This window comes from Symphodus melops (assembly GCF_947650265.1).
Source record: "Symphodus melops genome assembly, chromosome: 1".
In the NCBI taxonomy this organism is placed as follows: domain Eukaryota; kingdom Metazoa; phylum Chordata; class Actinopteri; order Labriformes; family Labridae; genus Symphodus; species Symphodus melops.
The window spans coordinates 42,050,096-42,076,359 of record NC_136691.1 but is presented as its reverse complement, the minus strand read 5'-3'; the positions used below and the strand labels follow the sequence as shown (position 1 = coordinate 42,076,359).

Below are 26,264 nucleotides of genomic sequence, written 5' to 3'. Positions count from 1 at the left end.
CCCACACTGTTACTCGAAATGAGTGGCTACAAGATGCATTTCTCCCACAATAGTTTGTATCCTTGAACCAGACTTTTAACATGTTTTTAGCTTTTCACATTTTTGAACAGCCATAAATTCACACCACAGGTCATGACAGCAGGCCCTACCTGTCTATGTTGTCGTCACAGGTATCTCCTACCAGATCATCATCTGAGTCAGACTGCAGAAAAAGAAAACAGTTAGTCAAACTTCAGACAGCAGATTGAGCTCTTTTTTTTCTTTTTTTTTTTTCTGACCTGGTTAGGGTTAGCCATATCAGGACAACTGTCACAGGCGTCTCCCACCCCATCCCTGTCTCTGTCCTTCTGGTCCAGGTTGGGAACTCGCTGGCAGTTATCAAGAATATTCTTCAAACCTGAGAACAAAAACACCATAAGAGTTTGAATGTTATTGTGTCATGAGTAAAATCCCTGACAGGAGACACAAAAACAGAATGACAGAATGCAGCATACAGACAGCAGCTGTCAAATGCATCAGCAGATGGCAGTGTTTGTTGAAGGCAAAGGTGAAATAGTTTCCAGTGGCCTTCAATGCCTGGCGGAGGCTTACCGTGGAAAAATGCTTTTAGAGCGGAGACAGACATGACCAAGCATTCAGCAATCCAGTCTTGGAGTTAAAGACATAACCAAACGATCAAGGGGTTGGAGTTCTGCCAACATGAGTGAGCAGGGGTCTCTGCGCAGTCTAAACATGCAACCTGCGTAAGCATGTAAAGGTAAACACACAATGCTGAAGTACACGTTGAAATGGTGTTTCCAGTGGAACAAATGAGAGCTGCTCTTAAAGGGCAATCAAGTGAGGTATGCGAGAAAAGTTTGTTGGACAACACGTACAATTTCAGTTGGAACATTTAACACTGTTTTCTACAGTTTTTTCTCGTCAGGTTTAATAATGCCTGAGTTGTTTTCCTGAAAGCCTGTGATTTAAGTGGTAGAAGATGTGAATTTGAAACAGACACAAAAAAAAGACCTGGAGGATGTTTTGAACAGATTAAGTGGGGCCCTTCCACATTTTCCACCAGACAGGGTGGTAAAGATTCTGTTCTTGTCGAGACAGTCTGTGGTCTGGACAGCCCTCACACACATAAGTCTTTTAATGTGATTATCAGCCATTAGCTTTCACGATGGGTTACTAACTTTATTACATCTATGTAATTATTGCAATAAAAGTCCTGCTACTACACCTCTCACCGTCCAACCTTGTAAGTAACTGTGACCATTTATAAAACTGCCAGTTGTTAATAACTAACACACCCACTTACCATCCCCGTCCATGTCATCATCACACTCATCTCCCAGCCCATCCTTATCAGTATCCCTCTGATTTGGATTATCAAGTGTTACACAGTTGTCACAGGCATCGCCATGGAGATCTTTATCGCTGTTCTTTTGGTCCACATTAGGGACGAGCCAGCAGTTGTCCTGTGACATAACAAAATATATATATTTTAAGTAGTACAAGAGCTCAGAGGAAAATATGCAATTCTTTTCATTTCATTTTAGAGACCCCCAATATGTGTGAGTAACCTACATCTATGTTAATAATGCCATCACTGTCTGCGTCATCATCGCAGGCATCACCCATCCCATCCCTGTCTGCATCCTCTTGGCCAGAGTTTGGAACAAACACACAATTATCCTGGAAAAACAAAACAGGAAGGGCACAATAACGTGAACTCTTATACTTAGGCTAATAACATGCAAGAGAGGCGAGTGAACGCAGACATAAGTACCTCCTTACAGTTGTTGTCTCTGCACGCAAGCTTCATGTCTGGATATGCGTCAATATCTGTGTCCTTTCCACACACATAGCCATTACCTGCCCAACCAACGCCACACTATCACACACACACACACACAGACACACACACACACAAGAAGGAAAATTATGACGTAATGATGACATGGCAATCAATTATTGTCATTTGTAATTAGGAGGAATAAACCTCAACAAAAAATGCAGTCTTTTCTAAGATCTAAATCTTACCATGCAGCTGATGCTGCCGTCTCTCTCGACCACACACTCAGCGTTGGCATCACAGGGGTTAGGTTGACCATTTGGGCAAAGCCTGGTACCTCGGCAGCCGCTCAACTGGTTGCCTATAAAGCCAGTTTTACAGTCTCCGCAGCGGAAGGAACCCTGGTGAGGAAAGACTTATTCTACTAAAGGTGCTTTTCTACAAACAATTACTGTATTTATGTAAGTACTATTTTAGCCCTATTTCCCATGTTAACAGTTATTTTTAGTACCAATACACCAAGAAAAAAAATCCTTGAATATTTAATTACACATGGCAATAAAAAACAATTCTGATTCTGATTCTGAAAGTAGTTAAGTGGACTTACTATAGTATTGTGGCATTGTGAGTTGGCAGTGCAACCTCCATTGTCAGGTGGGCCCAGACATTCATTGATATCCTCACACACCTGGACAACAGACGAGATGTCAATGTAAAACAAAAGATTCATACCCTGTCAAAAGATGTTAATCAATCGAAAAGAATGAACTTTTATTATAAAATGTACTTGTTGTTTTCTTTAACCTGTTTGTTTGTCTTTGCATAAGATACTCCCACTCCAGTTATCTCCGGTCCGGTGTATCCTAGAGGACATTGGCCACAGCGGAAACCAGGAGCAGTGTTCACACACTTCACACCTGGGAAACACGGGCCAAACTGACACTAAAACACAGACAGAGATGATGGGATTAACTGCGACAAGTGCTGCTTGAACATTAAAAAGCATAAAATCCATACCTCATCTACATCGTCACAGTGCACCCCATCTCCTGTATATCCATCTGGACAGGGGGCACACTGGAACCGCCCCGAGTCTGTGGGTATGCACATGTTCTGTTTGAAACAGGTGCCAGGTGGACACTGAGTCAGGTGCTGAGGCTGCATGACAAACTGCGCAGGAGTGGGAGCTGGGCCTGTGTTGGTGGGATTGCCTCCAAGACCTGTGGACACACACGCTCATATCTGTTGTCTGTAATTTGTTGTTGTGTTTATAGGATGTTATACAAGAAGTCGTAAGGCTTACCACATGGAAGACACTCTGTGATGGTATTCCTCAGAAAATTGATTTCCTTAATCTAAACCAGAAAAAAACAGAAATTGTAACCTTTGTTCTAATTTCACAGCTTTTACCGATTGAGGCAAATCAGAATTTAATTATGTCTTTAAGATCTGAATAAGGCTTAGGTCGGTCTGAAATGCTGTTCAAGGACTTTTTTTTGCCTCGGGCTCTTTGATGCCTTTTCTCAGGATAAATTCTTTTTGCTTTAAGCAATATTCTGAAATCATCCACCTCTACCTCTCTTGAAGTGAAAATGCTCAACCCCACCTTTACCCGGCTGTCTGTTGTTGAGGTCACATAGTCTTGAAACAAGAACGACAGAGACTCTGCCTGCACAAACAGTCTGGATTCTTGATGTTCACAACAAATCACTGATTTAATTACGAAACCAATCTTACCCCGGAGAAAGGAAATTCCAAATGTTTTGAAGCAGCCAACATTTTTCCACTTCTTAAAGTAGATAGCTCTTCAAATTTACCTGAAACTTCTCCACATTTTCGACTACCAGAGGTTCTCTGAAATACTTTGCTTACTTTGTATTCATTTAATGTAACGGTAGCTTGTTTCTGGTCTGGCCAATATCATCATATATTTGAATGTTTATTATTTAAATTGTGTGTTTTGACATATCTTCGCTTTTCCATCAGGAGTTACTCAAGAAAGACAAACAAGACAAATAGGTTACCTGCTGGTTGAGCAGCTGCTTCATCTCAGATAACATGCTCTTCAGCTCCAGTATGGTGGTCTGGTCTTGTACCACCTGCCCTCCCTGAATACCTGAAGATGACAATCAAATTAACAACAGGTTTGAATTTTACATAAATGCTTGTGTTTAATGGAGAGAACATCAGAGAGTCAATGGCCCTCTGTTCTCACCCAGTAGCTGCAACGCCTCCCTTGCAGACGTCCGAGCTCGACTGTGATCCATGGAGCAGTCTTGCAGAGTGGCCACATTGTCTATGGTGTCCTCTGTGACCAGCTTCAGGTCTGTCAGTTCATCCTGACCAGGTGATATGAGAAATCAAAAATAATCCAAAAGATAAGAGTACATGTGCCTCATGTCCATCTAGTTGTAACACTACTTTTTTTATTTCTCTTTCTATGCAGCATTTCTCTTCCTTCAGATGTGTAGTCACCTGTCCACTCGTCTGCAGGGTCCAGAGAGCCACCTTATTTGGGCCAGGTGGTAGTGACCCAAACGCAGCCGGCAGATCCTCCAAAGTGTGGGTCAGTCTGCAGTCAATATATATGTGGAGGCGAGGCGGGCCGAGCTGTAGACCGCTTGCATGCAGCATCACATGGTGATCCCGGCCATCTGCTAGGGAGGGGTGGTTGAAACTGGTCGTGCCAAATCGGCCATCAGTCTTCTGGTAACGAAGGATCACTAAGGATGGAGAGAAGAGAGGATGAATAACAAGAGAGAACAAGAAATAAAATACAGAAAGCTTATAGTGTAGTGTGTCGTACAATAACTCACCCTTGCTCAGTTTGGCCTGCACGCTCAGCTCCAGGTACTTCGTGTTGTCTTGAGGGTTGAAAACACTGAAGAGAGAGGTGGGGGCTTTGTTTTGGAGCCTGAAGGAAGAGAGGAGGAAAGCCTCATCTCGCCCTTTGTTTTTCAGGCTTCCTTGGAGTAAGTCAGGCAGGCAGTCAGGAGACACCAGCAGGTCATAGACTAACACAGGAGAGAAGTGTTAAAACCATGTGTTACTTTGCTGTTCATTAATTTTATGCTGAACTTATAGGAGTTTCAGAAACAGTCAGTACACACCCAAGGCTTTTCATTTGGAAAAGTAGCAGTGGGATTTTTTCAATGTCAATGGATGGTTTGCATCTTTCTGATGAAGGCTCACAGAGTTCTGTGAATCACCGCTGCTGAGTCAGAGCACTGTGCTACTTTATTATGTGTGACAGTGTAGCTGTATTTGTGCACATGCATTTATGCGTGTGTATGCCAGTGCACATTCGTGCTTATATCCCGCTGTGCGTTTTATGGAGTGTTGTACTGGAGTTGCAGAAAGGAACAGCAGTAAACTCTTTCCACTGGAACAAACCCAGCGCCTCACACTGCCTCACATGCAGGAACTGGATAGTTTACATGTAGATTCCAGACAAATAAAGTTTTGCACGTGCGCTTTCTCAGAAGGCAGGTTGTGCTGTTGCCTTTTTACCATCTAAGACTGACCCTCGAGTATGTAGGTCACACTGTTCTTTGAAAGACATTTAACAGTCACAAAGAAATCAACTCCATACTAACCATCGACATAATTACCCTTGTAATTTGGGACTCTCTGCAGATCATAAATAGTAACACCAGAGAGCAGATCATTAGGCATACATGAATGTAAAAGACAGTTTATGAAGAGATATTTGAACTTGAGCTGATCATAACAAACAGAGATGTCCAGAAGGTGGCTAATGAAGAGAACTTACCGATGCCTTGAGCTGTGACAGTGAACGCCAGCTGCTGCAACAGCAGAGTCAGAGCCACTGCTCTGACCCACACACCCATCATGACAGGATCAGCACTTGGGTTGAAGCTGGATTCGTGAAGAAAGAAGCCAGTGTCCTTTATACCCACTATGTCACAGATTAATAATTCATTTATAAACTTTCCATGGAATAATGGAAAAATCCAGATGTTAAAGCAAAACCTCAGCAGAGGTGAGATGATTTTGTGGCTGTCGCTTTTAAAGCAAAGGGGAGGGTCCTTTACTCAGCTGCTGGGAAAGTGGAACAGTGAAGGGATGATTTTAATAGCTTGTGGGAGTGTCTCTCCACTACGACAGTTCCATCAGTTGATTAGTCGTATATTTGACCTGTGTGTCAAACTTTAAGTACTATTGCTACATGCTAGGAAAAGTAAAAAACTCCCCAAACAAAATGAAACAGGAAGTGTTTATATTGTATTTTTTCCCCCTTCAGATTGTGTTACTTCTACTTAATCAGATTCATATTTTTTCATGTTTTTGTATGACACTATTTTATCGCGTGTCAACATAAGGTTTTTATTTATTAAGAGTTATGTGTACTGAACTTTGGGAAGTTTTGGTAAGAGACCATAAAAATGACTGCAAAAGAAAGAGTTCAGTCAGCCAGCTTTAACAAATATTTGAAAAGGATTGGGCTTCTGTCTGCAGAGAGTGAAACTTAAGTCCAGCTGGCTTTGTTTTGTTCACAAACATCATCAACCTGTCTCATAGATGTGGAACTGATCCCCTATAGCTCATCTCCATTGAGCCAATGTGACTGTGTGCCAGATGTTTTACAGTAAATTCAGTTTCTTTTAACTCTTTCTACATACCCCCGCAAACCTTCTCTTAATCCCATCTGTTAAAGAATTTGGGGAAGGAAGGACAAAGAGGTCTAGACTCAGAACTCTGGAAACATTTCATGATAGATGTCTGGAGCTTGTCTTAAAACTCTCTCTACTTACCTCAAGTACATTTCAACAACTTGGTTGCTGGTTCAAGTCAAAGAGAGACGTTTACCATCCCTCAATGCATCAAGTGCGTGCATCCTTCTGTGTTTGGCTCTCTGGTCTCTAACCATATACCTGACAGCCCTCAACAGCCTGTGCTCAGACTTCATGCTTTAGCAGCTAAAAAAATACTACATAAACTGATATAAACATGGAATATATAGAAGTGTCTACAATGTATTCGTTTCTTGCTATATAGTCAAATTTATATTACCTGGCAATACTATTACGCCCCCCTCACAATACTCTTTCCTTTCCTTCTGAGCTATGTGTCGTTTATTGCCCGGCTGTTCCCAGCACATCAGCTCATTGTAACTTACTCTGAACAGTACATTAAGTTTGTTGAAATAGTGGTACAGGTTAATAGGAATTATTATGGTAATCTGTACTACAGATTCTGTAGTATGATGTGTGATTCATCTGTGACCAGATACTGTCCCCAGGACAACCACATGCATACAGATGACTTCCAAAAGCAATGAAAAGACTGAGTTAAACAGAACTAAGAATAGGCTAGTCTGCAGTCAGCCAAAAATATTAATCAATGTTATATTTAAAATTCTGTTTTCATCTTTGTATTTCATAATTCTCTGTTGTATGTGTCTTTTTGGGTATGTCTGTCTGCCCTCACGCTTTACTGTATTGTCCTGCTTTTTGAAGTGGACTTTGGATGATTTTAATAAGCCGATCCTTTATTTGAGGATATTACCTTAATATGTCCATTGGAATATTAGATTTCTGATATAATGATATGAATTCCACAATTCATATCATTCTTTACTATCTACAAGACTGCATGTACCACGTGACGTCACGAGCCCCTTCCTTGAATGAAAACATGGCGGCTGCCATGGAGCTGAGATGCTGGGGAGGAGACTGGGGTTTGCCTTCTGTACACACCGAGTCTTTGATAGTTCTGGTAACGTGTTTGTCATCTTCTACAAAATATACCGCCATCACACCGAGCTCTACTTTTAAAGACGAAAGCTTTACTTCCTGGTTGTCTTCTCTCTGTGGACTCTCTGGTTAGCTTCTATGCTAACTTACTCACTGTAGCTTGTTTGTAAACTGCTCGGGCTACAGGACAGTTGATAACATTACCAGATTAACTATGATGTTTACCAAGCAGCAGCTTTAAAGCTGTGACTGCATTGTCTTTGCTCTGTGTGCGGCTGGTCGTCAGCATTAACTTTCTCAGCTGATAGAAGTATCGTGCTTCAAGGTCAGCTTCTTGACACTGCTCCTTGAATATATATATATCTATATGTTTATGAAGTGTAAGGACGGTGGCCGTGGTGGTAAAAACCTTGTCAGAAGTAAACAATAAGTTGTTTGCTGACTATATTCCATGCGTTTTCTCTCAGTGAAATAATTTTCTACTGCATTTACAACTCTTGCCACAAGGTGACACTTCTCAGTTTTCACACCAGGTAGACATGTAGTCACATTTTTTTTTACAATATGTAGTATTTTTGTTGTTGTCATGCATTATTTAGGTTCTACAGTGGTTTATTCATGGCATTGGTAGATTACAATGCACATAAACCCAGTCAATTGTACACCAATTTTTAGTGCCAAACTCACTCTTATTTTTTTCCAGGCATATGCCAAGTTTTCTGGGGCAAAAGTCACAGTTTCCCCCATAGACTGGACATGGAAAACGCTAACAGGTAGGCTGCAGCTTTTCATAAACCAGAACGTTAGAGAATATTAAAGTCATATTGTAGTTGCTTATAGAAATTATTTACCTACAAAGAATTATGGTGTTAATGTTCTGCAGATATTTCTTCAGGGCCTGCATAGCTTTCTTCTTGTTAAGGAAAAAAATGGTCACGCTTTCATACTTTAACTTTTCTGAAGTGCCACATCTTCTCCCTGTCATTAAATCTATAGCGACAGTTCCAGAGTTGCATTGTGGAGACTCTGCAGTTACAGAACCTACACAGATTATCAACTTTCTAAGAAAACAGGTAAGAGTGGATGCAATGAGTTCTAACTGTTTGTCTTCTGGTTATTTTGTCCCTTAAGCCATTTAAAACAAAACTGTAATATTTCTAACTGATTCACTTTTAGAGGTTTAATGCAGACTTTGAGCTGTCAGCCAGACAAGGAGCAGATACCATGGCCTACATAGCTCTGCTTGAAGAGAAACTGCGGCCAGCTGTGGTAACACCATCTCAATTCTGAGAAAAAAAAACAACAAAACACCAGATCTGTTTTACTCAAAATATTCAAAGTGATGCTTTGTTTCCCACAGCTGCACACTTTCTGGGTGGATGCAGAAAACTACGCCAACCTAACACGGCCATGGTTTGCTTCACGCTCACCGTTCCCTCTGAACTTTATCGTCCCCAGTCGCAGTGCCAACACTGCCCTATCTCGCATCCTTCTAACTAAAGGAGAGGCACCGCTGCACAGAATCACTGAGGTCGAGGGAAAGGTAAATAGTGACCTGTCTTATTGCTGAGTCACATCTTATATCAACTGTGTAGTTGTTACCAAAGTGAGATGTCGGCTATCATTTAGAAATAGTTCACTATTGTCTTTCTTCCTCAGATCTACAGTGATGCTAAAGAGTGCCTGAATCTCCTCGCGTACAGGTTGGGAACCGAAAACTACTTTTTTGGCAACTCGTGAGTTCCTCCATGTCTCATTTGAGATTGTTTTTGTTTGTTTTTTTGGCTTTTTCTGCCTTTTTCTTTTTAGGCGTAATGTGCCTTTAATTGAGACAGGACAGTGGATAGAGTCAGCAATCGGGAGAGAAAAAGTTAATCCAGCTACATTGTATGTAAGCCCAGAGTTAATGGAGAAAACTGTAACACTTCTATTCAATTCAACTTCAGTTCAACTCTGTGCAGGTGTTTCTCTTGCCAGCAAAGGGGGAAAATCATGACAATAAGCATCAGGCACATTGATAATAGTAGATTTGGAATTTTTTTGAAAAATGCCAAATGAAATGTTCTGTTGGCCGTGTGACATTAATCATACTTGGCTGTGTTTCGTGACGAGTTTTTAAACTATCATTCTGATAGAAATGCAACTTCAAGGCATTACAAGACTCATCCTTACATTAACTGTAAGGATGAGTTAAACTCTGATAATATAGGTAATGCTCTTTAAGATAGATCATGGCTCTATGTCACCTGTTTCTCTGTGTGTAATTGTTCACATGTTGGTTTGTGTGTGTTTTTTTTTAAGGCCAACCAGTCTGGATGCCTTTGTGTTTGGTTTTATTGCTCCACTATACAAAGCCAGTCTCCCCAGCAGCCCTCTGCAGAGCCACCTCAAGCAGCTGGAGAACATCACTCGCTTCTGTGACAACATCCTCACATTCTTCTTCAGCTCAGACCACCTTAGTAAGACATCTGCACATAAGCAAAACGTGGACCTTTAACTTGGTGAAATCTACATTCAAAGACAGGGGGAAAGATCACACAAATTAACTGATGCTGTAAACACTTTCCTTCTACTTACACCTGCGTTTCATTGCATGCTGGCTTTCTGTATCTTATTAACTTGTGGGTGCTCACTGAATTAACACTGCTCCTGTCACACCGCTTTATCTGTCTTCCTCCTCGAACGTTATCTCTCTCCAGGTCCTCCTCCACCTGTTCAGGAAACAATGGATGCCAACCTCCAGAAACTAACTCAGCTTGTAAATAAAGAGTCCAACTTGATAGAGAAGGTGCTTCTGCTTTCCTTTTATCTTCTTTGCATGGGTTCATGGGTGCCTGAGGCAGGTACAGTCTCAGTTGTAATAAGATATGTAGATAGCGTCCCTCATTTTTTTTGTTTTTCGTCTCCTTCATGTTTCTCTTAACTTGACTGGACTTCCCTCGTAGATGGATGACAATCTCCGCAGCAGCCCTCAGCACAAACCCCACAGACCGGACCCCAAGCCCAATCTGGCAAGTGAGAAGAACTCGACACCCGCCTAAGCCCCGCCTCTCAACCCTGATCCACCGTTATATATGGAAGAAAGACAGAGAAGGTCTGCAGATTTAAAGGTGCAGCGCTTAATCTGACTCAACCTCTGTAATCAAAAACAAATGAATCCCGCTGAACTGTCACTTGAATAGTAAATGAGCTCATGATTAATGGGTGTATGCTGTAAACTTTGAAAATAGCCTTATTTTGCAGCAGGATAATGATGATAGATGTTAAAGATGGTGGTCTGAAAGTGAAGGAGAAGTGCATGTGTGAGGTTTTTAAGGACAGTTGATGCATGTATGTGGTTAAGGCTGGAATGCTATGAAGTGGTGCTCAATAAAAGAAAGTTTAAAGGAAAGCCAAAAAGTAAAAGAAAAGTCCTGCAGTGAAAAAAAGAGGGCACAACATTGTCCCCATGCCGATTGTTTCAAAACTCTTGTTTAGTTTCCTGTGAGAAATACCCTTTTCTGCCAATTTTCATTTGACACATGTTGAGATGTTCTCACCTGCTTAATGAGGATGTTCTATTACTTACTTGAGAATATCCTACAATAACGTCTTTAGTTATCTTATGCTATAGTTTATCATTCTGTTTTATCATGCAAGAGCCCAGATCCTTCAGCACCACTCCTCGCACACATCCATCTTCATAGCAAACTGTAAATATATCCAGTTAAATTCTAAGAGCATTTTAATGGTAATATTCAGTCTGTATATCAGTCGTCAACACTTTAAAGAACACCGTGCACTTGTTTTGCTCCCGTCTGCTCTGCTTTGTATAGCTTGTAAAGTTGTAAATAGTTTCATTATTTATTAATCCTCTAATAGGGCTGATCCTTTTCAAAGAACCACTGAGGTAATGGGAGGGCCTAATTCACTGTATTGACTTAGTGAGAATATAAGGGACTGTGTACAGTGCGTGTGTGTGCACCAGTGTGTCTTCATCTTTAACATCCATTCACTTCTTTTATTGTCACCGTTGTCTTTCTCAGCAGTTTTCCTCTTACATGTATTATTATGTTATTGTTCTGCTGGTATAATTTGCTGTGCCTATTTAACATCTCCTTTTTTAAACCGAAGTGTCTGTCCCACTTGGGAATGCCTCATAAACTGCCTTTTTTTTTTTTTTTAGCTTTGTGTATCGTTTGAAATTGGTCTTTGAATGTGTTGCCAGTGGTGTTGTTTTCTTTCTCTTCTTACATTCACTGAACTGTGTCTGTTCTATTAGCTTGTTTGCATGATTTGCAACTTTAAAAAGTTACCGGTTACATTCCCTTTAAAGAACCATATCCTGAAACACAAGCATTCATTGTGTGTGTGTGTGTGTGTGCTGCCATTACAAAATGTTTTGTTTTTGAGGACCACATTGGTGCAGTGTGCCTTCATGACTTCTGGTGTCAGTCAACAATTATCAAAAGATTAACAGCATCTTGTATAATTTTGATACATTGTCATAAATTGTCTTTTTCGTTTTCTGTTCTTCATTCTCAGTGAATGGTTCATAACAACTTATTAAAATACAAATATGATCATTCCGCCATGAAAGCTCTCCTTTTTTTCAAGCCTGAAAACATCTTTGTCATTTTATTATATTTGTCTAGAATCACTCAAATGGTCTTGATTAAAATCATACGTGAGCTGTGTGTCTACCATTTGTGCAGTAAATGATGTTATTAGGTCATCTGCTTAGCTGAGAAGTAACTGACCCATTTTGCTTGTGATTGTGAGCCTGTTTAAATGTTGGGAGAATAAAGAGCTCTTTGTTTGGTTTTGGACTCAGACATTGGAAAAATAAGTAATTAGGCTGAAAGGATGGGACGCAAACTTCACATCAGATATTTTGGAAGTCATGAATCTCTTGGGGGCGAGGCTCCTGCCGAGGCTTCTCTTGGCTGTCCAGGAACCCGTTGTCTAATCTTTTCTAATAACATTTTTCTACAATAAGATTTTCATCCTCTCCCTCTATCAAAACAAATATGAAGTTATTTCAAAAGAGCTCCGTGTAAAAACGGTAAAACAGTCTGCAGCTAAGAAACTTAGCATTGTGACAGAACAGATCCTTCAAAATTCAACTACCACAAAAAGATCTTCCTACTTCCAATTCAAGGTGTTTGACAGCAAAAAGATAAGAGCCAACTAAAATGAAGCTGTTACTTTTCAAAGTACAACCAGATTTAGAGGTGTCCAAAATATCCCATGCACACTAGCATCTGTTTTACTCCGCTCCTCTAATGATGCTTGGAAAATGAAGTGAGATGTGAAAGATGAGGGGAAATGTCTGAGTGCCGGGAAGACTGGTAGCACACTAATTGTGAAATGACTTGTCCTCTGGAGAACCTTGTATTTTTATAAGTGAGATGCCTGGCTGCCCAATCTACAGTAGCTGTTAGCCATAAAAAGTCTGGAAGTGTAAGAGTGACTTTGCAGAAGTTGTTCTGATTTGTTTTCAGCTGCATGTGATTGATCTCAGCCTGGAGTGTTCAAGTGTAATGGAGGATAAATAAAATGAAACAATATGTGACTTTTTTTTTTTTAACACACGATTTAATTTCTTATCTTTGACACCAATCATTTACATTATTTTACATTTGAGTAAGTTAAAAGGTCAAGAAAGGAAACATGGACTCGATCTCTAAAGAATAATGAAAGCATCAGAAAACTTTGGCTCTACTGAGACAATGTTGGTGGGTTATTTTTTTCATAAACGGTTTGATGCATGGATGTGGTTAAAGATCCCTTTTATTAATCTGTACAACTGTTTAAAGATAATCAGAAACTATGGCAGAGATATGAGTTAAGCTGATTTGTTAAAGGACAATAATTAAATACGTCAGGCTGCTCTGGAGCCAATATGACACCTTAAAGAGTACTGAGGCCCTCTAGTGGTGAATCCAAGTCAGACCGCTGAGACAACAGAAACTTATCAATCCAGTTTTGGTTTTTTTAAATAGAAAAATACATGTTGATTTAGTTTAGACATGAAATTAGTTTACATGGCAGGGCAAAGAAAATGATTTCCACTTTCTGTAAGTTAAATAAAGCATATTATTGATCACATAGTTAAAAAAAAAAGGTATTTACACAATTTAACAATATGAAACACAGTTTAAAGTGCTACAAAGTTCTTGTTGGAGTTGGTTTTAAACTTTTACCAGTCCTTGACTATTTCTGTCACAGCAGTGACAAAGTGTGTTTTTGACCACTATTTACAGTCAAGGCCTTTTCCCAACATAAATAAAAGAAATGCTTTAAACAAGAAAGATGAATAGAGTTCATTTTAGAACATTTACATGAAAGTTCAATACGATCACAAGAGCTCACATCAGCATTAGGTTAATTTCACACCATCATCATTCATCTTTATTATTTTTTTATACAATAAAAATTGAATTGAGGGAAACTCTCATATTAGGTGTTATCTCACTAAAAACCACTAACCCAAAAATGAGGACTTCGACTTTAGAAGACTGGGATCAAGTATGATTTATACTGTACCTTTACTGTGAACATCATTATATTTTACGTTCGTGTCTGCACTTTTCTCTGTAATACATTTATCATTCACATCAACATATGTCCATCATGTACTGTAAACTCCTCAGTGTTTGTGAGGCTGGTAGCAGAGCTAGCTGTCATTTGTAAACTCTGGAACCTCCGGCACCATACTGATTTCCAGGCGACCCGGCGTCTCCAGGGCAAGAGCAGGGTGGCACGGCTGGGTGAAGTGCTGGCAGAAAGCTCCTAACAACTGACCGGTTTGGGCGTTGTAAAAAGAAAGACGACCAAGTTTGAAATCCAGGAGGGTACCCACCCGCTCAGGCAGGTAATTCACAAACACGCTGGACTGCACGTCATTGTGGAGCAACTGATACCTGCAGCTGAACCGACAGACAGAGTGGAGGATTCAGACCAAATATAGGGAAAGCACGTGTAGTAAATAATGTGCATATTATGTGATGCATACCCTGATGGTGTCGGGATACACTGCAAACACCATGACTGGCTGTTCTCCCCCAGCAGGCTGTTTCTATTGGCTGAGCTGTACACAACCCCAAGCCTGTGAGCTGTGCTCCCTGACACAACTGTCACCCAGTAGTGTTGACCTTTGCATGGCAACAACTCACCCAGGATGGAGGGACACCTAATAAAACAAAACAAAAAAACCCTCAATTTCACACATTCACCCTTTATTTCGAATTGTAGGAGCTTGCTGCAACTTACAGTTTGTCTGAAGATGGTGTGTCTTGTGTGCCCTGAGATAAGTGCACAGTAGTCCCGTCTACTGACAGCTCCAGAGCGGGGTGAGCTGTGGATTTCAGCAGGCAGAACTTGGTTCCTGAAAACGGACAGGTTTTCAAAGTGTTTAACACAATAAAAAATGGAAAGCTTTTGAAGTGTGTGTTTTGTTACCTTTGGTGGAAATGAGTGCGGCCTCGCTCTGCTCGCTGGCTCCAGCCTCATTTACAGCTTTGATGTAAAAAAGATAATTTTCATTGGGCTGCAGGAGAACCCGCTGTTCACAGCTCTGGATACCTGAGATGGTCCTAGTAACACATCAAACACACGTGCACACGCATAAATTATAGGTATATAACCTCTGGCACACCGACACGTGTCCATGTTTAAGGTGATTCACTGTAGATGTGTTGTCCAGCTAGTTTTTTTTGTTTTTTTATTTTTTGTGTTAAACTAACACTCCTGTCTTTGTTGGTACCTAGCTTGTTTAAAATAACACCCACCTGAGCCCCTCTCCTTCAAGTTCATACTGACGACAGTACTCCAAGGTGAAACTTTGCTCTGTAGTCTGTTGTGTTGAGCTCCATCGAAGAGTGGCAGAATCCCACAGCACAGTGCAGCGCTCTGTGTCGATCACTGGCACTGATGGAGCTGCCAGGAAAAGTACATGACATTAATTAAGAGTGGCATTCACTTTGTGCTTTCAAGTGATGTATTTCTGGACCTCCAAAATCAAATATAGCCTACTGTATTAAAACAGATGAACACTGACCATTAACAACAGCTTACTGTAATCGTCCTCAACAATGCAGGAAAACCCTTTGCAGTATTTTCCGAAGAAGTTGTGTACTGTTTATTTCTAGCTCCAGTGTGTGAACTGACCGGTTCTGAAGGGAAGTCTCTCGCTGGGCAGAGAGCAACCTGTGTAGTTGACAGCCATCACCCACACTTTGTAGGACTTGTCAGGCTCTAACTCCTCCAGGACACAATAACTCTCCTTCACTGTGACACGGTACTCCTCTGACACAGCTGAGGACAACAGCAGTCAAAACACATGCACAATGTTGATATTTAATAACTCAGAAAGTCACAGCACTTTTCTCTGTGATCTCAAAGTGTCCAAAAATGTAACAGCAAAAAATACCTAGACCTGAAAAAATAAGTGATTACAGCACAAACTATAAATGTGTATTTATGAAAAAGGAGGGGTTTTTTTTCTTCAGATTAACAAAAGAAAACTTAAATTGAATCAATATTTGTAACGTCTGTCAAAAAGAAGCACCTTGAACAACAATTCAGTTTAACACTATCCTGAAAGCATTTACCTCCCTGTGGATCCTCCATGCAGTAGACCTGGAAGCAGTCGATGATATCTCCTGAGTTTACTTTCCAATAAACAGTGACGCTGGTACTAGAGGCTGAGCCTGCCTCCTGAGGCTGCAGTGTGGGCCTCTGAGGCACTGTGGCAAACACCAGAAAACACACACACACAAAACCACACACACACACACACACACACACACACACACACACACACACACACACACACACACACACACACACACACACACACACACACACACACACACACACACACACACACACACACACACACACACACACACACACACACGTTAGTGTCAGATACATATTTAAATACAGTTTGTTTTCTTCAGACCTACCTGGGATTCCCTTGCGCTGTGCAAGGTTAGAGCTGGAAGTGTTGCCTTTGGCATAGTCCTCAAACACAAGCAGTCCCCTGGGACCCAGCTCCAGTGACATGGCAGAGTCCAGAGCTGCCTTCAGTCTGATGGCACAACACAGTTTTAAGCCTTTGGCCAGAACAACATAGCTATCTGACAAACCTTCTTTTCCATACTCTAACCCTGCAGCTCAATATTCAGCATGTTGGCACAGACTACAAAGGTTACAACTCTAAAGGCCGAGCAGCAAAATGTGTTTGTTACTATCACTATCTAAAAAAGGTTCATTATAAACTTGTTAGAAAACCACTCGAGCTAATACTCCTTTTTTTCTGAATTACCTCAAGTGAATGTCTTCAGGTGACTAGTGAAAGAAAAGACCAAAATAGGATTATTCAGAAATGTGATCTACACAAGATCACTGGTAAAAATTTGATACAGTTGATCACTAAGCCTTGAGAGCCTTTGGGACTTACCCGTGCATCAGTCTCAGCCTCTCTGGTCGTCGTGTCAAGAGTGGCTTTGGCAGAGTCAATGCTCTCCTGGAAGGAGACAATCTGGTCATATAGCTGCTCCAGCTTGGCCTTCTTCTCCTCCTCCATGCTGACGGACATGTTGTTGTACTGCTCCATCACCAGAGCCATCATCTCATCATTCTGCACCTGCATCGCTGCCTCACACTCCACAAACTGGTCCTGGTCCAGAGGAGATGGAGGGGATAAGAACATAAGTACTGTGTCAACAAACTGAATTATGTTATGGTAGATCAATTTATTCAATGAAGTATACACTGATCTAATGGTTCATTTGAAAAGTAGCGTAGATCTAGCTGTTAAATGTCTTGTTTTACCTCTACAGAGTTGTAGCCCAGTTCAAGCTCGGAAACCAGGTCCTCGATGTTCTCTGACCTGCCCTGCAGCTCTGAGATCCAATCACCCAGCTTCTCCTGATAAAAAAATAAACATAAATAAATATATATATTATGGTAAATTATCTGATTGATATCCCAAAAGCAACAGAAAGATACAGCTGAGATTCAAAGATAGGTTCACTCGTTATTTAAATACTTACATGCTCCTATGCTTAATGACATAAATCATCATATAATGATTATAGTTATTCTTACGTTCTAAATAGGCCTTAAAAACTATGTAATCTATTTCAGCAGAAAGTTAAGCCAAAGCTTAAAAGAAGCTTCAGCAGTCAGAAAGTCAAATGAAGAGTAAAGCTGACAAACTTAGACTTGATGTACAAAGTTCAGCTTTTTTAGTTTTGTCGCTGAGCTGTGTCAGGGAAATCATAAATCCAACCAGGAATTGCATTTTAAAGGACATGACTTTTTTTGTGGTGCTGGTTTTGCTCAGTTGCAAGAACAGGCACCCCAAACAAAAGATTCAGTCCTTCTTGCACTGATTTTAGGTACAACTTGATGCATGTCCTCCCACACTCTCTCTCTACATCTTTCACTCGCAAAAAGGTCCAAAACTATTTAAAAAAAAAAATTCGAGCCTCATATTATTTTCAATAGACCACATTTTAATACAGAATGAGAAATGTGGAATTTTCACTCATCACTTACATCAAAAGAACATTAATTAAGAATGAGAGTACGTGGGCATTATTTTTGGATAAGTCTGAAGATTTCTACACCAATTATTTTTGGAAAAAAAAGATGATCTCTGCAAACTTAGACTTCACACTTCGTGGAAAGAATACAAGATGACATCACTGCAGCACATTTATTCAGCTGGTGAACTTTTCAACCCTTTTTCCCTGAAATCAGTTCTTCCAATAAGTTCTTCACATACTTCAGCCAATGGTTATGTCTGAAATTTTACTTTTTAAATGTTATTAATGAGACCTCATGGATCTTTGGGATACCAGATAACTGGTGACAAATCATCTTTTCTGTTTTATTGAAATATTTAAGATTAATTGTTGCCTCCTGCAGCTTTACGGGAAATCAGCAGACTTCCTGGAGGAAGAACTCTGGCAATCCCCTGTCAACACCTGAGCACCAACAGATCACATTTAACTGGGTCAAGTGGGTTACTTATCTCTCCTTGCTCCTTCTGATGCTCATCATTCCCCTGCTAAGATTTAGAAAACAGGTGTAGGGGTGTGTGTGTGTGTGTGTGTGTGTGTGTGTGTGTGTGTGTGTGTGTGTGTGTGTGTGTGTGTGTGTGTGTGTGTGTGTGTGTGTGTGTGTGTGTGTGTGTGTGTGTGTGTGTGTGTGTGTGTGTGTGTGCGCACAAAGGAATATGTGAGCATACCCACTATTATCTGAAGAGTTGCAGTGGTACACTCCATGTTTGCACACTCGTCTAAATGGGTTTGGTAAACTTGTCTCAATTGATTTTGCCCTCTGTGGAAAATATGCACTTCTTGGTGCTAAAATCAGACTTTTATTACAATGTGAAATGTGTTTCAATTCAAGCTGTCAATGTTTTACATAAATACAGCATCACTGTTGGCGATTATGGAGTCTGTTGGGGCCCAAGACCAATATTTACCTCAACAAACCATGTTTGTCCCCATTATGTTATTTAGCGGAAGTTATATTATAAAAGTGCTCGTCCACTATATTTAGGGTCAGGTGAGCATCATTCAGTCATTTACTATTATAAGACTGAGTGTTTTCAGACGGGGCCACTTAGAGGGGTTTCCTAATGTCACTGCAAACGTTGCACATAGTGAACCATTGCTGTTGTTGTTGTAAAGCTTGTCAGCCTTTGGGGGGCCCCTACTAGCCTTGGGTCCAAAGCAGTTGCCTGCCTTGCCTGTTGACAGGCAGCACCTCTGAACATCAGGCATGTTGACCTGGTTCCAACATTCTGGAAATGACATTTGAACATTTTCAGTCTGTTCCAGGTTTCCGTTGATTTAGATGTCAAACACTTTGCTATGATCGTTAAGGAACTCAAAGAAATATCTCGCTTCACTTGTGTAACTTGTTGTAGCCTCACAGAAACCCTTGAAAAGACAATATTTTCTTACTTGGGGAATACATTGTCTTTTAGCAGAGTGAACATTTTGTAATTTTAATGCAGTACATTAACAAATGAACATGAAAACTGAGCAGATAGCTCTTTGCATGTACAAGACTCCAAACAGATTTCTTTGACCCTGTCAGAAGAAGCTATCTTATGTGACCCTAGATGTAAAAAAGCAGGTTGACCCTCTGCTGACCTGTAGGGAGAGCGAGTGGGTGAAGTGCCTGTGAACAGATCATATTTCAATCTCTGCTTGATGATGTCACGCTGGACCTTTCCACCGATCAAAGCAGATCATTACATCACAACAACTCAATGTGCCTAGCTGCAGGCAGCTTTAGAGCATGCAGCCTGCTAATTCAGGACGACTTTATCACAGGATGACCTGATCGAATGCTAGTAAAGTGTGTGGTGATCATAACTGTGTGAGTCAATAAAGCTGGTAAGGATGAGGAGCTACTATTTACAGCAGCCTGCTATCAGACAGCAGCATCATGTCTGCTAAAATGATCAGATGTCTAGCACTTTTAGGTTTCTGAGACAAAAGACAATCTGAGAGAAAATACAAATAGGATATGAATAGTTAAAAAAATACTATAATTTAATTTAGCTTTATTATGGGATTATTGGTATATATTATAATACTTAACATCCAACACATCAACACGTTAAGTAAAAGTCCACAACCGTCAGTGATTTTTGCTGTTAATGGTTGCTGCACCTTAATCTTAAAAGTATTCATCTGCACTATTTTTGTTTCATTCATGGTGATAACAAACACAAGCTTGTCAAATAACAGCACATAATTTGTAATATGTACAATTAAACGTTGGCTTTTTATTTACTGGAAGTACATATTTGTTTTCCTGCTTTTTTAATATAAAGCTTATACATTTAAAATATACATTAATTTAACAGCAGTAATTGAAGATGACTTTGAGAAATAAAAGACTCTCTGTTGTAGTCAGCAACATCTTGTATATTTATATTTGTCTATTTCCTGTATTGTATTGTAGGGCTTTTCTTGTATTTTATGCCCATGTGTAGTTTAAAGTGTTACTATAAAAATTCAAAAACAGAAATATAAACACACTATTAACACCAGTCACAATTACAAAGCTGACAACACTACTTTAATTTGACACCATTTAAAATGGGGGTCTGGAGATGCCAAACCGAAGACATTTCTATTGCACGTTTCTCTCAGGCCCTAAACACAACATTATTAAAGCCTTGATTATCCCAGATATAGTTGTATGCAAATTATAAATAAAACACTTCTCGAGTCTTCTGACCACTGAAAGTGTTTTTATAATACAAACATATTAAGTTCTAGTGGAAATTGCCCAAGAGAACTCAAAGAGAAAAATGTTTTTTGTTTTTTTTGGTCATAGTTATTTTTAAATGGCCCTGCAAATATGTAATGTGGGTATACCCAACCTTTGTCAAAAAGTCATCAAAACTGATCTTTGACATATTGACTGCAAGAGCTGGGAGTTGAACAACCTTTGTTTAATTAGAGGGTAGCTCACTCTACCTCTGAGCCACAGCAATACAGGCTGATTTTATACAAAGTAAGTTTTTCATGTTACCTTAATTTCTTCGTAGGCTTGATCAACAGCAGCAACGGTGTGGTTGTAATGTTCTCCAGACAAACAGACGTCCTCTGACATCAGACAGCCACAGGTTAGACAGAACCAGTCCATCCCCTGCAGCTCAGCCGCAAGTCGAGCCTGACTCTCCTCTTCTGCATCTATGATGTCATAATCAGCTTCAATCAGCTCTTCCTCTGGGGAGAAATCAAACTCTTCCCCTTTCTTCTCCACCTCCACCTCCATTTGCATATCTGACCTCTCCTCTCTCTCCTGTCCTGACTCAGATTTTGGTTCCTCTACATCTCTCTGTGCTTCTGGTTGTGGCATGTCTCTTGCATCCTGTTCAGATATCATCTCATATTCAAACTCCTCCACAGTTACCTCTGGAGCTTCCACTATGACGGCCTCATCTTGTTCCTCCTTTTTCCCTTCCTCCTCTCTTTGAAGCTCAATCACTAGACTTGAATCCTCCATAGTAATATTTGTTTCTGGGACATCCTCCACCTTGTTTATGTTTTCATTTTGTTTGACCTCTGGTTGATCCTCTCGGTGTAGTCCAGACAAATCCTCCCAAGGAGTGAAGCTCCTCAAAGGTGAAAAGATGCCGTCATTTTCTTCAAAGTCTAGCTCCATCTTCTGCTCCTCTGGTTCTGTCTCTTCTACAGGTTCAGGAGGAGAGTACTTATCGTCAAACTCATTTCCAGGTAAAACTTTGTCATTTAAAACAGCCTCGTGTTGTACTCCCTGCTGGGACTCTGTCATTGCTTCCTCAGGTGTTGCCTGAATAATTTCTGGACTGACTGTGATGGATTCAGGTGCTGTGAGTTGTTCACATGTGCTGCTTGGTTCAGAGAGATCTGCTGTATTGCCAACAGCCTTCTCTGACTGACTGATCTTTATGTCCATCTCTACAGCTTGTCCTTTAGGGACAAGGACAATCAACTCACCACTGTCGTCCACCGTCTCCTGTACTGTCCCAGTGTCCTCTTTGGGCCTTTTTTCTTTGGCCTCAATTATCAACTCTGTTCTTTCTGATTCACTCTCTGTTACTGGTTTCTCTTCTTGCTGATGCTGCTCTGATTCACAGATTTCCTCCATTTTCTTACCTGAATTTGTCTTTATTTCTGCTGGTTCACTTGAAATCTTATCTTTAACCACTGATTCCTGCTCTGCTTCAGTAATAACTCCCAACACCTTACTACCAACTGCAGCTTCCTTTTCTTCTTCTCTTGCAACTTCTGTTTGAACTTCTGCTGTCTCCACGTGTTTCACCTCCTGAAGATCAATCTGAACTTGAGTTTGAATCTCTTTTTCAGCAACCTCTTTTTCTGTAACCTCCACCATTGCGTGCATTGCAGAATCACAGTCAGTGGTTACTTCAACAGGTGCAACGTCTTCTGCGGTATCTTTTTCCTCAAGCATGAATGTTTCAGCTGATGTTTCTATTTCAGTAGGAGCAACATTTTCCTGTATTTCCCTCTCAGCCTCAGTGACTAATTTCTCTTCAGTAGCCGCCATCTCAGAGTCAGTGGCTGCCTCTTTAGACAAAGTCTTCTCAGTGCTTTCTGTTGGTATTATAGATTCGGTGACGGTGTGAGATGGTCGTTCTCCCACTTCTTGTGCCTGAAGCTCAGTTTCAATCACTGGTTCAGAAGTTGTTTCAACTGTAACTTCTCTAAGATGCTCATCTCTCTCCTCTGTTTTCTCAACTTTACTGTCCACCAGTTGAGCTCCAGGAAGTGGTTGATTTGTGCTGCTTTCAGTGTGGTCATGTTCCACTTTCTGAACCTTTATCTGATCCTCTTTTGGTTTAGACTCCTGAACACATTCTTCAACAGGCTCAGTCAGTGTTATTATCTCCTTTACCTTTGACGTTTCTGTAAATAGTTGTCTTTTCTGTTCAGTTGCTTTTAACTGCGAGTCATCAATCACTTCCTGTGTCTCTGGTTCCTCTGTCTTTGACTTGTCCACGTCTTCCTTTTGGACCGCTCTTGTCAGACATCCAGTCATCTCAAACATATCCTGTGACCACATCCTCCTCCCTTCTCTCTTATCCTCTGCTGACTCCGGTTGATCCTCCACTCTGGGAGTTTCGTCCTTCAAAGTAAACTTTTCCAGGTACCCGTCAGTCTCCTCTGAGTCCGACAAACGCCTCTTGTAATACTTCTCGGATGCTACGCTCTCTGCTTCAGAGTATTCCTCATCGCTCTTCCGTCTCTCACCAACAGCATCTTCATAAAGGTCCGAGTACATAAAGGACATGGCGGTCGGCTCATCCAGCAGGATTTGGTCGATGATCTTAGGGGGCCCGGCTGAGATAAAGATAGGAGTGAGGATGGTTTCTTGACTCCCAAACAACACTGAACCACTCTCCTTCATGGATCTCTGGCTCTCTCGTCTCCTTCTTATGTCGCCTCCACCCTCTGCTTCCTCATCACCTCTGTCCCGCACTGCCTCAGGAGGTGTCTCTCCATAGAAAACTTCATCTAGGTGTTCCCCAACTATGTCCGCATCTGTAACAAAGACGAAAGAGTCTTCTGACGTAGAGGGTCTGTCTATGACTATCTCTTTATCAGGTTTTGGCTCCTCTTCCTGGGACTTCCCTGCAGGTTGTTCTGCCTCCTTCTGCATCTCTGGAGCCTGATCTTCAGGAATGACCGCATCAAGCAGTGTGAACTTCTCAAAGTAGTCTATGTCTCCGGTGCTCTCTTTTGGGGTGGGTGTTTTACTCAGCTCTGAGTCTGTGGGGGGCTGAGACGTGTCTTGCTGTGTTGGCTGAAAAAGATCACAATCGATGTTTAACATACATTTTTTTGAACAAGTAAATATATAAATTTGATGTTCTTGGCAGAGGAGATGAATGAAACCAAAACTAATGTACTGCATTATTTAAAAACTCTTACATTAACCAAATTGAGATATAACCAGTGAATACCTCTTTGTGATCCTGTATTTCCCCGTCCTCTGGCAGGACATGATTCTGTATTTGTGTCCAGTCATGATGGTTTTTGGACCGGATCTTTGGAGTCTGATCCAAATAAGACAGGTTGTCCTGTAGTTCTGTGCTCTCCTCCTCATCCACGGTGGGAAGTTTTGAAGGAACTCTAATGTTAAGAATCTCATAACCATCTGAAATCAGACTAAACAGCTGCTGATCTCTTTTTTTGATTTCCCCCAAGTCGGGCTCTGTTGGGGGCTTCTCCTGTTTCACATTAGGAAGAGACACCTCCGCCATCTCAGGTCGTTCCACTCCCAGAGCTGAAGCCGATCTCGAGCTCCCGGGTCGACTGAGTCGGTCCCCAAGTCTGCTCCTTCCTCCAGACCTTGTCCTCCTGCGGACTATTTTCTCCTCATCAAAGACGATAGTGATCTTCCCTGCAGCTCCAGATCCCTCCATGCTGTAGGCTTCAGAAGTGGAGCTGGTCTCAGAGGCCCACGGAGTAGAGCAGCGACTAGATGCCGTCTCCCAAACAATCCCACTGTCCTCACTCTGAACGGTTACCATGGAGAATGACGGATCCACCAGCAAGCACTGGAGTTTAGGCCTCACTGACTGGTCTTGGACAACCTCTCGCAGGCTGCAGAAGAGAGGAATGGTCAAAGTTAGAGGACGGAGAGAAGGCTGTCATTCAAGAAAAGAGGAAGGGCATGACTAAACAGTTTGAGTGCAAGAGGAGATCCTGCTGGCAGCGCTTGTGGTAATGCAAGCAGAGAACGAACCGATGAATCAAAACACATCTGAGCATAATGTGCCAGCATGAAAAACACATTCATGTTTTTGCACCTGAGGCAACTTAGTAAATCTAAGCTGAGGACACAGTAACACCTGCTGAACTGTTCACAGTTTGACAACTCGAGGAGTGAAGATCTAGATCCAGCATTAGACGAGATGTGTGGTGAAAAGCTGCTAATGTCAGTGAGGATCTGAAAAACTCACACTCAGAGCCATCCCTCCTGCTATGAATACAGCCTGGATGCTGCAGGGATAGGGCCAGGTGACGTCCCAAAGCGTCATCCATGTAACATTAGAGAGGAGATGCCTCTGCCTTCCCAGATACACTCAACATATCAGTGTCTTCTACTATTTCGGACATTGCAAAGGTAGCTAAAGCGGAATGAAACCGGTATGAAACATGATAAATGAGATGTAAAATGTGGGATGGTAAATCACATCAATGTAGAACCAACATTTGCAACTGTGTGTATGAGCTTGGAGTTTAAATGGAGTGGTGTTGTGTGAATTAAATAAAAGATAAAACAGAACTTCTACCAAGACGGATCTGAGCTGAGATGCCGAGAAGTGGTTACCTGCAGACTCTATATTCGATGCATTTCATGTGAAAACTTCCAGAAGACACAATTTTACACATAAGCCCCAACTCAGGTCATTCAGCAACCAAGATCCAGACAGTTAAGCACCTGTTTTGTAGTTCCTCCACCTCGTCTTCATCGTCCTGGCTGTTGGCCTCACTCTGAAACTCCTGTAGCTCCGTCATCTCAGAGTCCAGACTTTCACACTCTTCCATTTTGACAGAATCCTCCAGCTCTTCCCTTTGTGGTTCCCAATCTTCTTGTCTTTTTGTGTTTTTTAGAGCCCACCTGAGGATTTCAGCCACTCTGATTTGGGAAGAGTTGCTCTGCCTGTTTGTGTCATTCTAAGTTGGGAGCAGTCCATCTGACTCAGCTGGGAACAGAAATAGACTGAGTGGGGAATGAAAAGAGGGGAGTGGGCTTAAGAGGGGGTGGCAGGCCATGACAGAAAGTCTCACTGGGTTTTAGCTTAAGCACACTAGCCACAAAGAGGAAGTTGTATTTGAACTTTTAAAAAGCTTATTAAATTGGTTAATACTTAATGAAACAGTCATTATCTTAGTCTGTGACAGTTACTAACAGCTGATTTAGCCAGTGTGACTTTAAGATAAAAATCCCCTCTGCTAAGTTAAATTTAGACCTTGAGCTGAAACAGGACTCCCCGTCCTCCGGCCGCTTGTCACAGACACACACATATACAACATGTAAGTCATCTACCACCCAGCAGAACTGGCACAGTTTAAAAAATCATAAACTAGCTGTAACAAGCCGTCAAACCACAGAACAAAAAATGATAAGCACTGCCAGAAGAGGCGGCAGAAAAAAACCTCAGGTACAAATTTGTAGGAGTGATCATTCATTTTGTGATATTTGTAAGGCTTACAAAATCATGACAA

General features: G+C 41.2%; 3 protein-coding genes across 4 annotated transcripts in view; 1 reads left to right on the top strand and 2 right to left on the bottom strand.

Annotated features, from left to right (window-relative positions):
• thbs4a (thrombospondin 4a) overlaps positions 1-7,472 on the bottom strand; it is a 10,539-nt gene extending 3,067 nt beyond the window's left edge. The window contains exons 1-16 of the mRNA XM_079350965.1: positions 7,403-7,472; positions 5,553-5,659; positions 4,597-4,794; positions 4,256-4,503; positions 3,996-4,119; positions 3,805-3,896; positions 3,084-3,135; positions 2,798-3,000; positions 2,585-2,722; positions 2,388-2,468; positions 2,029-2,181; positions 1,775-1,879; positions 1,573-1,680; positions 1,304-1,463; positions 279-397; positions 150-202 (exon numbers count right to left, since the gene is read on the bottom strand). Of these exons, the coding sequence (XP_079207091.1) occupies positions 150-202; positions 279-397; positions 1,304-1,463; positions 1,573-1,680; positions 1,775-1,879; positions 2,029-2,181; positions 2,388-2,468; positions 2,585-2,722; positions 2,798-3,000; positions 3,084-3,135; positions 3,805-3,896; positions 3,996-4,119; positions 4,256-4,503; positions 4,597-4,794; positions 5,553-5,659; positions 7,403-7,452 (1,991 nt within the window). The 5' untranslated portion in view covers positions 7,453-7,472. The remainder of the gene's footprint in view (positions 1-149; positions 203-278; positions 398-1,303; positions 1,464-1,572; positions 1,681-1,774; positions 1,880-2,028; positions 2,182-2,387; positions 2,469-2,584; positions 2,723-2,797; positions 3,001-3,083; positions 3,136-3,804; positions 3,897-3,995; positions 4,120-4,255; positions 4,504-4,596; positions 4,795-5,552; positions 5,660-7,402) is intronic.
• Positions 7,380-12,062, top strand: mtx3 (metaxin 3). Of its 2 annotated transcripts, XM_079351816.1 has the most exons (9): positions 7,380-7,519; positions 8,201-8,270; positions 8,494-8,570; positions 8,674-8,766; positions 8,858-9,040; positions 9,157-9,233; positions 9,799-9,956; positions 10,197-10,285; positions 10,443-12,062. In XM_079351816.1, exons 1-9 carry the CDS (start codon positions 7,397-7,399, stop codon positions 10,536-10,538), a joined length of 966 nt encoding a protein of 321 aa, XP_079207942.1. In that variant the 5' UTR covers positions 7,380-7,396; the 3' UTR covers positions 10,539-12,062. The 2 variants fall into 2 exon arrangements, with proteins under 2 accessions (XP_079207942.1, XP_079207943.1); XM_079351817.1 differs by lacking the exon at positions 10,197-10,285 and having other exon boundaries at positions 10,443-10,559.
• cmya5 (cardiomyopathy associated 5) lies at positions 11,710-26,264 on the bottom strand. The gene is made up of 14 exons (XM_079350844.1): positions 25,477-26,264; positions 23,993-24,635; positions 21,055-23,832; positions 17,320-17,415; positions 16,946-17,164; positions 16,811-16,833; positions 16,449-16,573; positions 16,092-16,226; positions 15,649-15,795; positions 15,270-15,417; positions 14,941-15,074; positions 14,752-14,866; positions 14,495-14,671; positions 11,710-14,408 (listed from the first exon to the last, which is right to left on the bottom strand). Exons 1-14 carry the CDS (start codon positions 25,581-25,583, stop codon positions 14,156-14,158), a joined length of 5,100 nt encoding a protein of 1,699 aa, XP_079206970.1. The 5' UTR covers positions 25,584-26,264; the 3' UTR covers positions 11,710-14,155.